This window comes from Urtica dioica, chromosome 6 (assembly GCF_054948205.1).
Source record: "Urtica dioica subsp. dioica isolate 48M chromosome 6, U.dioica_male_clone48M_v1_H2, whole genome shotgun sequence".
Lineage (NCBI taxonomy): Eukaryota > Viridiplantae > Streptophyta > Magnoliopsida > Rosales > Urticaceae > Urtica > Urtica dioica.
The window spans coordinates 497,810-511,422 of NC_142761.1; the positions used below are offsets into that span (position 1 = coordinate 497,810).

At 39.3% G+C, this 13,613-nt stretch overlaps 2 protein-coding genes across 2 annotated transcripts; both read left to right on the plus strand.

Moving 5' to 3' along the window:
- The first annotated feature begins 6,319 nt into the window (after window positions 1-6,319).
- SFR2 (Glycosyl hydrolase superfamily protein) lies at window positions 6,320-9,802 on the plus strand. Its single transcript, XM_089617836.1, has 9 exons — window positions 6,320-6,551; window positions 6,613-6,793; window positions 6,860-6,998; window positions 7,484-7,650; window positions 7,717-7,938; window positions 8,491-8,902; window positions 8,989-9,138; window positions 9,235-9,364; window positions 9,444-9,802. Exons 1-9 carry the CDS (start codon window positions 6,377-6,379, stop codon window positions 9,647-9,649), a joined length of 1,782 nt encoding a protein of 593 aa, XP_089473962.1. The 5' UTR covers window positions 6,320-6,376; the 3' UTR covers window positions 9,650-9,802.
- Window positions 9,803-10,763: 961 nt separating this feature from the next.
- On the plus strand, window positions 10,764-13,402 carry LOC149392641 (agenet domain-containing protein). The gene is made up of 3 exons (XM_089616574.1): window positions 10,764-11,307; window positions 11,863-12,333; window positions 12,782-13,402. The coding sequence occupies exons 1-3, from the start codon at window positions 10,900-10,902 to the stop codon at window positions 13,208-13,210; spliced, it is 1,308 nt and encodes a 435-aa protein (XP_089472700.1). The 5' UTR covers window positions 10,764-10,899; the 3' UTR covers window positions 13,211-13,402.
- Window positions 13,403-13,613: the final 211 nt, after the last annotated feature.

Here is a 13,613-nt window from a genome sequence, read left to right on the forward strand (position 1 = left end):
GATGAGAATTGTGTTGAGAAGCTGCGAGGTTTTATAAAGTAAATATGAAGTGGGCTGGACCCGCGCGATAGCCCAAGGCCCAATATGACGTCACCGCACCGGATTAAGCTCGATCTGCCACGTGGCGAATTGTGGACCGTTGGTGGCGCAGCGGAGGGGACCGAATTGCTCGTGCGGATTCCTACTCTTCTGTTCTCTCTCTTTCAACCACTCATCAATTTAATTATTTTATTATTATTATATATAGGACCAGAAGTTTGACTATTCTCCGATGAAAAAGGTCAACAATTCCCTTTGACTCATTATTATTCACAAAGCCAGCTAAGCCCTTTTAGAGAGAGTTTATATCATATCTTTGTTATTTGATGCGTAAAAACTGCAAGGGATGGCTAAGCCAAGCTACATTTTTAAAAGGAGACTATATATATTATATGGAACGAAAAGAATCAATATATATATATTTTTTTATTATATATTTACATGAAAATGTAATACGTTTTGTTTGAACTTTGAACTTTGAAGATATAGAGGAAAAATTAATTAATTAATTATATAAATCGTGCACTTCAAGGCAGATAGAAGGGAGGAGTTAGGGAACAAACAAACATGGGAAAGCTGCAATTAATTAATTCAAAGACAGTTTTTAAGTTTTGTTTTTTTCTTCTTTACAATTTTTTTTTTTGCTACATAATTTAAGCACTTTATTAATTAATTGAATGGTGTGTATGAGTGCGTGCGGGGTTCGTTTGGATCGATACACACAGTCTTCTAAGAAGCAGTCAAACTCACGCTCAACCCCGTAATTACAAAGTTTTAATTTAATTAATTAGTCTAAGCCTGCGTTTTCTAAACATATTATATGCTTTTTCATCCATCTTTTTTATTTTTTTATATATCCGAAATATGTCCAGTTATAACGACTGAGTACGTAAAACGAAGATTATGGGTTTCTTTTGGTGTAGATTTTAAACATTTTCTTTATTATGTTTATCTTTTGCAAGACAACAAATAATGGTTTTGATTCAAATAACATTTTCACTTGATTGACATGACAGACAATTCAGCATAAAAAATAGTATTCGAATCGGGAGTGATTTTCTTAGCTCACGTAATTCATATCGTATTATAGGATTACATATTAAGACCAATTACAAAGAACTAAAATTATTTGACTTAATATTGAATAATCAGCCTAAAAAGTTTTGAAATATACTTGTAGTGGTGTTCAGTTCACATAGCAAATATAAGACAATATTAATAAAAATAATAATAAGTGTGAGAGTGTGTGCAAGACTGTAAGAAGAAGCAGCTGAGTAACATTCATGAACATGCTTTTTTTTTTTTTTTTTTTTTTGAGGAAATGAACATGCTTTTTTGTTGACCTTTATTTATATTCACATTTACTGCCCATTCTCTTTAATTACTTCCACTTCTCTTTTTTGGCTCTCATACCTCCTCATCAAACTTTTCATTTGTTTTTCTTTATAAACATGTACTCTATAAGTCATTGTACTTATAAGTTACTAGTTAAAAACACACATACATATAGATAATAATAATAAACCATGCATGTTATGGAGTTTTGATTTCGAATAATATATATAAATATATATATATATATATATATATATATATATAATCATGTAGGTAGTCCCAAATAAATGCAAATGAAAATAGAAAAGAGCAAAAGGCTATATATATATATATATATATATATATATATATATATATATATATATATATAATTGAATAGGTTGTAGGAGTTGAATATTTGTAGTGAAATGGGACCCATGTTGATGTGACAAATGAGCGTTCATGGCTGAAACGGAATAATTATGAGCTTAGACAAGAGATAGGAATACTAGGAGACATTTTAAATCGCTACATCGACCAACACTTTGTAATCTATCTCTCTATATATATTATATATATATATGTGTGTGTGTGTAATGTATTTCTATATGATGAGCATGAAGAAGATGAAATGACTATTTGTTCATACAAACTTATACAATATGCATTACCCATTTCAGGAAAAATCTTCTTCAATCATACTCAAGTTTTTTTTTTGTACAACTTCATTCATCACTACTTGCTTGTTTTATGCGTTTATTTATTTTGTAAGTCCTAACGTATTTTCAAGGTGATTGGGACTAAGAAGAAAGGAACAAAAAAATCCTGGCAAAGATTCTTCAATCTTCACCAGTGAGTGAATTATTTGAATTTTGTTTCTGTGGTCCACCTTCAACATGAGTTTCCAGGTAAAATCGTAAGACATTTGGATTTTGAATTATTTCACTAATTTTTTTATTTTTATTTTATTTTTTTTATTTGGTGCAGAAAGCAAATCTACTACCAATAAATTGCAAGTGGAAACATGTGATACGTGTCGGCTACAAATTTGGTCCATCATCCAAAAATCTAATTTGTAACCCGGCCGTAGACAATGGAAAATGATGATTATGTAGTTGAAAGTTTTTCAACTTTTTGAAACCAAAAAAATAAATAGAATTATTAGCAATATATTATGAGAAATTTGCTTTTTTGATAACCATTTCAGAAACAATGCATGTGAAGCTAAACAGACCACTCCATCAACTTCAACGATATTCAATATTGATCAATTCATGTTGTTATACAGTGAGCCCTTCCATCTACTCAAGTCCTTTTTAATTTCTTTCATTTAAAGTTTAACTCTTAAAATATTCAATTATTTATTTATATATATGGAAGAGAATAGTTTGGGATGGAAGTCAAATTATTTATGTTCACAAATTAAATAAACTGTTTTTCTATCATTTCACCTCCAGGCTCGACGGGTACTCGAGGTAATATATATATATATATATATATATATATATATATATATATATATATATATATGATAAAAGTTAGGCTACTTAGTAACAATATTAACCAATCCTTACAGTAGTCCAATTGAATTAATTTATGATTATATATCTCACTTACTCAAATAAACAATTTTTTATTTATCCAAACTAAACTAGTTAATATCCCCACTTGCAATAAAGCTGCATTAAAAAAAATCATTTATGATACGAGAAGCTAAATAATCTAAATTGATATTGATCGGGTTGATTTGACTTGATTCAAATTACAAAAGTGGAAACTTCCTCATATAAAATATATCGTAATTAAGAATAATAATCTGAAAAAGACGAAGCTAATACAACAAATAAGTCTCAAAAAAGAAAAAAAAACAAGTTATATTAAATTAAAAATTAATGATTTTAACAATGCTTATTGATAAGAGGAACTAGCTCAATTAGTAAAACACTCTCCTCTAAAAAAAAATTATGAATATGAGTTCAAATTGTTGCATAATAATTTATCAATAAAAAATAATCCTAGAGACGAAATAGTGATTTAACAGGGTACTACAAAATTCAAACCACACCAAAAGTAATTACTTATACAATGGCTTGTAATATCATTTATTTTGGTTTGATATTTGAGACACGCAACTCTCTCTCTCTGTTTGGAAATTATGTTGTATTACGTCTCATGTCGTTCATAAGCATAGGTTGTCGTTTATTTTTCTTCCTCTTAACCAAAGTCTAAACACCAATAAGAAGAGTGAAACAAGTGTAGAGTAAAGTTGCGGAGCCATTAAATTCAAACACTCAAGAATAGCGGTGGTACATTTGTTCATCTCCGCGCCGGTTTCATAGTCACCCTATCTGTCGCCGTCAACGCCCATCACTGACACCGCCATGTTCGCCGACTTCAATCCCTCTAACGGTAATCAAATCTCACGTAGCCATTACAGTCTTTACTTATCAATTGGGTCGAGTCACCCGTGAGCTAACTGACCCGCCCTCTTTTTTTAGAGATTTTGTACCGGCTCGACCCTTTTCCAAACCGTGCTTGTTAAAGGGCTTGGGTTGGACTTAGGGTATAGGCCCTCAAGCCGGTCCCTCAAAAAAGCCTCTTTTTTTTTAATAAAATAAATATTTTAATTTATTTGAAATAAACTTTTGACACATAAAATAAATTTTATTATTAATGATATAAATATTTTTGACTAATTTTTGTTGTTATGATTGAATATGCATATTTTGAATTTAAAAAAGTATTTACTAATTTCTTTTTTAAGATTATAGTTTAGGGTTTTACGGCTCTGTTTAGACTCTTTTCAAGCCCGGGCCTGGGACCGGCCCTTGCTCCGAGAGTCAAGGGTTTGTTCTGAGTTGGGTCTAAAGTCTTATTGCTTAGTCGCGGCCCGGTCCTCCATTAAAAGAGTTTGGGTCGGGCCCGGCCTAGACCTCTTTTGGGTTTGAAAAAAATGGCTGGGCTGGCCCATACTTAAAAAGGGAAAAAAAATATTAAAGAAACAAGTAAGTCAATATGCAATACGTAAAAAAACAAAGCTAATAAAACAACCAAGTCCCAAAAGAGAAAAAATAAGTTATACAATAAACTATTAAAGATTGCGTATTGATTTCAACAATATTCAATGTTGACTAATTGAAGTTGTTAGATATTGACTTTAACGATATTCAACTAACGTGGTGGATGAGGTGACAAAAGTGGTTGAAAATTGGCCAAACGTGGTGGATGAAGCCCCGAACGAGGTGCCAAAAGTGGTGGAGGAGGCGACGAATGTTGTGGAGGATGTGACGAAAGTGGTGGAGGAGGCGACGAACGGGGTGGAGAAGAAGATCAACATGGGGGAGGAGGTGACGAAAGTAGTTGAGGAGGATGAGAACGAGGCCTGAAAGTGATGGAGAAGGCGACGAATGTCGTGAATGAGGTGATAAACTAGACGCTGAAAGTGGTGGATGAGTCGCCGAACGTTGTGGATGATGCGACGAACGTGGTAGAAGATGCACCAAACATGGTAGAAGATGTGACGAAAGTGGTTGAAGAGGCACCGAACGGGGTGGAGAAAAGTGGTGTAGGATGAGACGAAAGTAGTGTAGGAAGGGATGAAAATGGTGGAGCGGGCAGCAAACGTGGTGGAGGAATGTGTCGGAGGAGGCAACAACTCGACATCAAACGCTTAGCAAACTGACCTGCATGCAAAGACTCTGGTTAATGCCCCGACGGCAAACGCTCAGTAGACTGACCTGCAGACGAACACTTCGCCTAGCAACCCGATGGCAAACGCTCAGCAGACTGACCTGCAGGCGAACGCTCCGCCGAACAACCCAACGACAAACGTTCAGCAGACTGTCCTGCAAGCAAACACATCGGGAAATGACCCGACAACAAATTCCTAGATTTTTCTTTTTCCCAGTTTTTTTTCCAGAATACCAAAAAAAAAAATCGTAATGTCGACAATTTCAATAAATCATATAAATTATTGACGACCATGTAAATAAACTAAACAATTTATCGACAACAATATCAATAAATCCAACATATTAACGTCAATAATGTCAATAAACTAGACAAATGACCCTGAAATCACCTACAATCGTAACACCTGAGAAAAATTGCCAAAGCAATGTCAAGCAAGCAATCATAACACCTAAGGTTTGAGTTTGAGTTTGAGTTTTGAGTTTTTTTTTTTCATTTTAGTTTACTAGAGGAGATCGCGGAGGAGCTTGTCGGCGGCGGATTTCCGACAAAACTTTTGCTCCCATATCCTCATAGAACCGAATCGCGTTGACATTCCAATCAAGAACCACCCACCCAACCCGTCCCAGCCCCCATCTTGACAGTCTAGTTCGTGAAGACACTGAGCAGAGTCCGACCAAACCCTTTCCTTGACATAGAATCCGGGCTTGGACAAGAAAGTCGAGTAGTTAGGGAAGAAGAGCACGAATCGGAATCGAAATCGCCGGATCGGTAAACCTCTCGCTCAGGATCGATGATTGGAAGGTCGAGGTTGACGATACGGGTGTGGGGCGAGTAATGAGGGTTGAAGATGGGAGAGAGTGGGTTTGGGGAGACTTCGAGGACAAAGACAACGAAGGATTGGAACAGAAGAGCGTTGAAGAACGTTGAGAAGAGAGAGGCTTCAATGGCGAAGAAGAGGTGGGTCATTTTTTCGAAGAGAAAGAAGAGGAAAAAAAAACAAAAGAAAATAATAGAGGAGATAAACATAATTGCATAAAAAGTTTGGTCATAGTTTTGAATTAAATTATACATATTGAATTTTGATCCTAAAGTATGGAGTTCTTAGTTTAAGAATGTTCCCAAACATAAGATAAGCATATTAATGCCATTCCCCCCCTAAAATATGTCGTATCTCTCTCTCGGTCCCTCTTATAACGTTCCATGTCGTTCATAAGAATACATGTCGTTTATTTATTTTACTCTTATCCAAAGTAGAAATAAGAAGAGCGAGACAAGTGTCGTTGTGTGAGTAAAGCAAAGCTGAGGAAACATTCAATTCAAAGGTCGAAGAATGGCGGTAGTACAGCTGTTCATCTCCGCCACGAAGCTCGCCGGACTGATAGTCACTCTCTCCGTCGCCGCCAACGCCCTCTCCTTCGCTCGCTTCCGCCGCAAGTTTCTCCGCCCATTCCGCTCCCCCATCGCCGCCGACTCCGACACGCTCGCCGACTTCAATCCCTCCAACGGTAATCCAATCGCACATAGCCGTTACACTCGTTCCTCGTTTTCATCAATAACTTGTTGCAGAAGAAGACGACGAAGAGAACAGAGAGTTCTTCTTTGGGCTGGCAACGGCTCCGGCACACGTGGAGGACGGTCTGAGCGACGCGTGGCTCGAATTCGCCGAGCAGGAGGAGGACAAAGAAGGCTCTTCTTCGTTATCGCTGAGCCACCGCAATGTGGCCGCGTGGCACAACGTTCCTCGGCCGTAAGTCAAACTCTTTGAATTTGGAATTTTGAAATTTGAGGTGATATTCGTTTGGATTGGTTTCAGAGAGGAGAGACTTAGGTTTTGGTCCGATCCCGATACGGAGCTCAAGCTTGCAAGGGACACCGGAGTTACAGTTTTCCGGATGGGAATTGATTGGTCCCGAATCGTCCCAACCGAGCCACAAAACAACCTTCACGACATTGTAAGTGTGTTTCTCAATTTTTTTTATTTTAATTTTTTTTTCTTTTATGAAAATGTACAATGAATCAACCAGTTATCATGTTTATGAGAATTTCGAAGCATTCATCGATGAGGAGTCTTCTCTTATCCAGAGAAAATAATCAGATTACTAGTCGAATCTAAATTCCGTTGTTATCTAGATTTACATGTTGTGGAACGCATAATCAATTTTTTTCTTCTTTCTAGAGCAGAGAGTATCTATCCGAGTTTACAAACACGATTTCCGGCTCTTAGTTTGTAACAAATGGTGATATATGTTTTACTTGAATAATCAGATTACTAGTCGAATCTGAATTTTACTTGAAACTGTGTTTCAAATCCGTCGTTATCTCTTAATCCTCTTCGATTTACTATCTAATTGTCGATGGGTCGCTTCACAAACACCGACCGATCTCCGGCTCTTAGTTTGTAAATTTGGAAATGGTGACATGAATTTGTTTGAGGCAGGTAAATTATGCAGCGTTGGAGCGTTACAAATGGATAATGGAGAGAGTTCATTCGTACGGAATGAAAGTCATGCTCACTCTTTTCCACCACTCTTTGCCTCCATGGGCCGCTGAATATGGAGGCTGGAAGCTCGAGAGAACCGTTGACCATTTCATCGACTTCACAAGGTAATTCGTACACGATATTCCATTCCAATTCGAAATTCCCGATCTCGATGTTGAATCTATCGACAGGGTCGTCGTCGAGAGCGTTTCGGAGTTGGTGGACTATTGGGTGACGTTCAACGAGCCCCACGTTTTTGCGATGCTGACGTACTCCGCCGGAAGTTGGCCGGGCGGCAACCCCGGCGTCCTCGAAGCCGCCACCTCAGTCCTCCCAACCGGAGTCTTCCAACAAGCCATGCATTGGATGGCCGTCGCTCACCTCAAAGCATACGATATCATCCACAAAAATAGGTCAAACCTCGCTTTTCTTCTTCGTCTCTATTCCCTTTTATTTTGATCGGTATGAGTGCAGTGGCGGAGCTAGGAATTCCGATCAGGGGGGCAAATTTAGAAAGTTCATATAAACTTAGGCTAAAATTATATAATTGTATAGAAATTTTAGGGTTAAAATTGCAATTTTCAAAAGTTCAGGGGGCATTTGAGACCTCCTCTGGGCCCGAGGTAGCTCCGCCCTTGTCTGAGTGGTGTGATTGGAGGCCGATTTTATGTGAAGAATCAATGCGACAAAATATTAGATAACAAGAATGATGCGCTGATTTTGATATTAGTTTGATATTAGGAAAACATTGCAATTTTCAAAAGTTCAGGGGGGGCATTTGACCCCCCGGGGCTCAATGTAGCTCCGCCTTTGTCTGAGTGCTGAGATTGAAGGGGAATTATTGATTCGGTTGGTCTTATTAAACGAGTTTGGTGCGAAGAATTAACGAAAGGGAAAAAAATAGACTTTATAACAAGAACGACGTGCTGATTTTGATATTAGTTTGCGAAAAATGATTTGTGCAGAAGCGCGTCGAAGAAGAAACCGGAGATGGTGGGGGTGGCCCACCACGTGTCGTTCATGAGGCCGTACGGGCTTTTCGACATCGCTGCGGTCTCGCTCGCCACTTCGCTCACGGTCTTCCCTTACGTGGACGCCGTCTCCGAGAAGCTCGACTTCATCGGTATCAACTACTACGGCCAAGAAGTCGTCTGCGCCGGCGGCCTCAAGCTCGTCGAGAGGGACGAGTACAGCGAGTCCGGACGCGGGGTCTACCCGGACGGACTCTTCCGGATGCTTCTCGAGTTCCACGAGCGCTACAAGCACTTGAAAGTCCCGTTCATGGTCACCGAGAACGGAGTTTCCGACGACACCGATATCATCCGCCAGCCCTACTTGGTCGAGCACTTGCTCGCCGTCTACGCTGCCATGGCCAAGGTGATACAAACTTTTTTTTTTCATTTTTTTTAATGTTATTTTTCGAAGTAGTTTGAACAATTTGTGTCGTTATAAATAATATATAGGGTGTGCCTGTGTTGGGGTATATGTTTTGGACGATTTCGGATAACTGGGAATGGGCCGACGGTTACGGGCCCAAGTTCGGGCTCGTGGCCGTTGATCGAGCCAATGACCTTGCGAGGAAGCCCCGGCCTTCGTACCATCTATTCACAAAGGTTCTTTTTCTTTTCTTTCTTCTTCTTTCTATGTCTTGCTCTCGAAGTGAATTCAGTGAGTGACGTGTCTCTTTGGTTTGGTTTGGTTTGGATCAGATAGCGAAGAGTGGCAAAGTGACACGCAAAGATAGAGCGGTCGCGTGGAACAAACTCCGGCGAGCTACAAAGGAGAAGAAGACACACCCGTTTTATCGCGAGGTCAACAGATACGGTTTCATGTATTCGGGTAAGTAAATTACATTTACAATACGATTGATTCGCTGAGATTGCGATTGTGATCTAACTAAGGTGCTAACATTATTCAGCTGGGCTTGACGAGCCAATAGAGAGGCGCTACGTGGATCGCGACTGGCGATTCGGGCACTACGAGATTGAAGGTCTTCAAGACCCGCTGAGTCGGTTTTTGAGACTCCTTGCTCGACCGTTGTTCCTCTTCTCGAAAAAGACGAGGCACGAAGAGGAAGAAGAAGTAGAAGAAGAAGTTCCATTGGTTCTTCAACCTCAGATTTAGCCTCATACACTTGCTTATACATTTTCTATGTTAATAATCAATGATATAATTGTTGTTAATAATGGTATTCAGTATTGCCCCGGGATTGAATTGAACCATAAGTTGTTGACATGTGATCGTACTTCCACTAAACTACTCATTTTTCCTTCTCTTTTTCTTTTACCCTAATTATACTTACTATAGTTGGTCATTATTAGTTTAATTAAACTTTATACTTACTATAAGTTTGATTCGGTTTTGACCATTTTCAATAAACTAAATTAAATTCTCAGTTTGATTTTTTCTGATGAAGAGCCAGACTGATTTAATCAATTATTTTAACGGGAGTTTTTCACACATTTGGGTCTTTACAATCGAAAGAGACCAAATCCTCCCCGTTAAAATTACCTCCGACACATTGACTCTCGGGTCTCAACAACAAACTAAGGCCTAAAAACTCTTAAAACACAACAAAGCAAAATATAGATGAAGATATTATTAACAAAACAAAAATTATGTTTACCAAACATAAAGATGTCGTCGACGAACACTCATTCGAAACCCGTAAACGCTTTTTCTTTGGATAAAATATATGCGCGCGCGCACGCGCACACACACAAGTAATTACAAGTTGGTTACAAGTTTGTGTCCATAATGCTAATCTAAATACAAGTATACATAGATTAAAATAATTGAGAATCTGATAGAATTTATTGGTACCTTTAATAAATAAAACGTTGACATCGGTCTTCATTTAGGCCTAATTAACTTGAACAGTCCGAATAGCTATCATCTATATTTTTCACATAAAAAATTAAGGTATAATTACTCTTTAATAATAAATAAACAATAGTTCAGAGGAAGCTTAAGAAGAAAAATCGACACATCCAAAACAAACAAGAACCAAGTAGATTCAATACTCCTAGTAGAATTGAGGATTGTTTTTATTTTATTTTATTTATTTTGAGAGTGCCAACATATTATCAACTATTTGTGTTTTTAGAAAGTATTTTAATGAGTAATAAAAAAATTCCCATTTTTAGCGTATGAGATATTAGATTTTCTGGCTTAAAATTAAAACTATATAAATAGCGTAGACATGATTTCGAATTCGAATTTCAATCAAAACTATATATATATTGATAGATTAAGTAAAGGGCAGGTCATTCACTAGTGTTGTGTTGGTGTAACTTATTTCCCGCCACGGAAGTTAGGTTTCATCGTTCTTCCCAATCCCCAATTCCCAATTCCCAAACTCCGAATCCAAATCAATGTGGACGCTGAAGCAAGGTGATCCGGTGGAGCTGATCGTGGCCGGTCGGAGCTCCTACATTCCGGCCACCGTGCTCCGATCTCGGTCGCATCGCTCGAAAACCCTCGCATTCGTGGAGTATTCCGTTCCCGGCCACCCCTCCGACTACGTCGACCCCGCCGGACTCCGTCCCCGCCCTCCGCCGGAGAATCCCCTCCGAGCTTTCATTCCCGGCGAGCAAGTGGACGCCTATCGCACCTATTCCTGGCATCGCGGCTCTGTCTCGGAGATCCTCCGCAACTCCAGCTACTCCGTCAAGCTCCTCAACTCCGCCGGAGAAGAGATCGTCTGCGAACGGTCTCAGCTCAGGCTCCACAGAGACTGGGACCCACTCCTCAACTCCTGGGACCCACCACAACATCATCAGGTAGTTTCCCCGTTAGCTCAAATTTAGGGATTTTGATTTGACCGGCAATCAAGATGAAGTGTCTTTAGCTTTCCTCTTATATAAACAAATAATTAGATAACATGAAGATCTTTAGCTTGTGACACACCAAAAGTAAAAAAAAAAAAAAAAAAAAAAAATAAATAATCAGAGTCTTCGTAGTGAAACAAATGCCAATTAAAAAAATAAAAAAGACTTAAAATCATAGCTTAACCAAGTTAGAAATTCTAATTTTGATGATGATGGTGTAAAATCGTTTGATACAAACAAAATAGGGTCCCGTTAGAAATTTTGAAATAACCGACGTTTCGTTAATTTTTTTAAAATTTACGGTATCAAAATAATAAAAACAAAGAGTAAATTTCTAGTAAATATGACTATTTACGAAATATTTACAATAGTTTTTGGCTATTTACGAAAAATTTACAAAACTCTGGCTAAAACGCAAACGCTTATGTTTATGTTTATGTGGCTTATATCGCTAAATTTTTGAACAAAATATCATAAATTACATATTTATGGGTGTTTGATTTGCAGGCAGAGGCGTCTCCGATTGGAAGCAAGAATCTGAGGCTGAAGATCGTGTTTGGGAAGAAAGAAGGGTTTCGAGGTTTGGAGAGCGATTCTTCGGTGGAAGTGACGAGCTCGGAGGAAGGGTACAAGGAGTCTTGGTACGCGGCCAAGCTCATCGGCTCCGTCGGCACCGACAAGTTCTTGGTCGAGTACAAGGACCTCGTCGCCGACGACCCGACCGGCCAGCCCTTGAGAGAGACGGCCCACAAGCGCCACGTCAGACCTGAGCCCCCGCGGGCCCCGCCCAAGTCGGATGGGTTCGAGAGGCTCGAGAGAGTGGAGGCTCGCTACAACGACGGCTGGTGGGAGGGCGTCGTGTCGCGGGTCCAGCCCGGGAGACGCTACGTCGTCTATTTCGCGCCCACCAACGAAGAGCTCGTTTTCCCTCACTCCGATCTCCGGCCCCGCCTCGAGGATTGGCCGCCCAACGTCGAGGTAATGTGACGATACGTTTCTCCTCCGAACTCTTATATGGCTCTCTCTGTTGTGTTTGGACGTCGTGAAAAATACGAGAGGGATAAAAAAAAAAAAAAAGCAAAAGTTTCTAGGCTCCAAAACGCACCCGTAAAGTTTGTTGCTTTATCCGAATGGACTTTTCGGTTTTTCATGTATAGTTTGCTGCTTTATCGGAACGGATTTCCGTTTTCCACCCGTCTTTCCTGTAAAGTTTTTTTTTTAAAACTGTTTTCCGTTCACCCGATTTTCGTTGAATGGATTTTTCGTTCTCCACCCGATCTTCCTGTAAAGTTGTTGCTTTATCTGAATGGATTTTCGTTTTCCACCCGATTTTCCTCAAAAGTTTTTTTTTTTTTTTTTTACTATTTTTCATTCCCCCGATTTTCGTTTGTTGCTTTATCTGAATTGTTTTTCCGTTATTGTATAGGGCTCGGAGTTCAAGCCGGAATTCGAGAAGGGCATGGCGGTAGAAGTGAGGAGCGACGAAGTAGGTTACGAGGGCTCTCGCTACACCGCCACCGTGGCCGAGCTCTTGGACTACGACAGCTTCGTGGTCGAATACCAGACCCTGAAAAGCGACGACCAGACTCGGGCCCTCAGAGAAGTTGCGAAAGGTTCGGACATGAGGCCGATCCCTCCTCGGAGTCTGCGCGTTTACCCATTCGAGCCGTGCGAGAACGTCGACTGTTGGTTCAACGACGGTTGGTGGGTCGGCGTCGTTTCGAGGGTCCTCGCCGGGAAAAGGTACATTGTCTACTTCTCCACCAATCACGAGGAATTGGAATTTGCTCATTATGATATGAGGCCTCATCAGGAGTTTGTTCATGGGAAGTGGGTCTTTTCTCACCCCTTATAAACTAAATATATCCTTAATATATGGTATATTATATTATGCATATACATATAGAGATAGTCTTACTCTTTTCTTAGCTGGGACTTGAGAACTTCCTGAGTAGCTTTTGTGTAAGTAGTAACTTCTTTCTTCATATGTGGTGACTTTCTTTACTAACATATATTTAAAGCAACTTAGATTATTACTTTGTGTATATATCTCAGTCGTCGTTCTTCTTTTTGATGTCGTTTCTGCATAGTTAGTGTTACTTTGTAGGTTTGATTCTATGCGTGTGTCCACTCATTTGAATGATTATGACATGATCACCTCTATTCAATATTTTGGGACTTGACTTTAGAAGCCATGACTTTGGCAACATTATATAGATATCATATGTGGTCCTTGAATTATGAGGGCTACTTAGATA

Excerpts from the sequence above, each read along its gene's own strand:
- SFR2 (XM_089617836.1), top strand. The coding sequence starts at position 6,377 with ATGGCGGTAGTACAGCTGTTCATCTCCGCCACGAAGCTCGCCGGACTG. Across the intron at positions 7,939-8,490 it reads GATATCATCCACAAAAATAG|AAGCGCGTCGAAGAAGAAAC; the intron begins GTCAAACCTCGC and ends TGATTTGTGCAG. Across the intron at positions 8,903-8,988 it reads TCTACGCTGCCATGGCCAAG|GGTGTGCCTGTGTTGGGGTA; the intron begins GTGATACAAACT and ends AATAATATATAG.
- LOC149392641 (XM_089616574.1), top strand. The coding sequence starts at position 10,900 with ATGTGGACGCTGAAGCAAGGTGATCCGGTGGAGCTGATCGTGGCCGGT. Across the intron at positions 11,308-11,862 it reads ACCCACCACAACATCATCAG|GCAGAGGCGTCTCCGATTGG; the intron begins GTAGTTTCCCCG and ends TTTGATTTGCAG. Across the intron at positions 12,334-12,781 it reads ATTGGCCGCCCAACGTCGAG|GGCTCGGAGTTCAAGCCGGA; the intron begins GTAATGTGACGA and ends GTTATTGTATAG.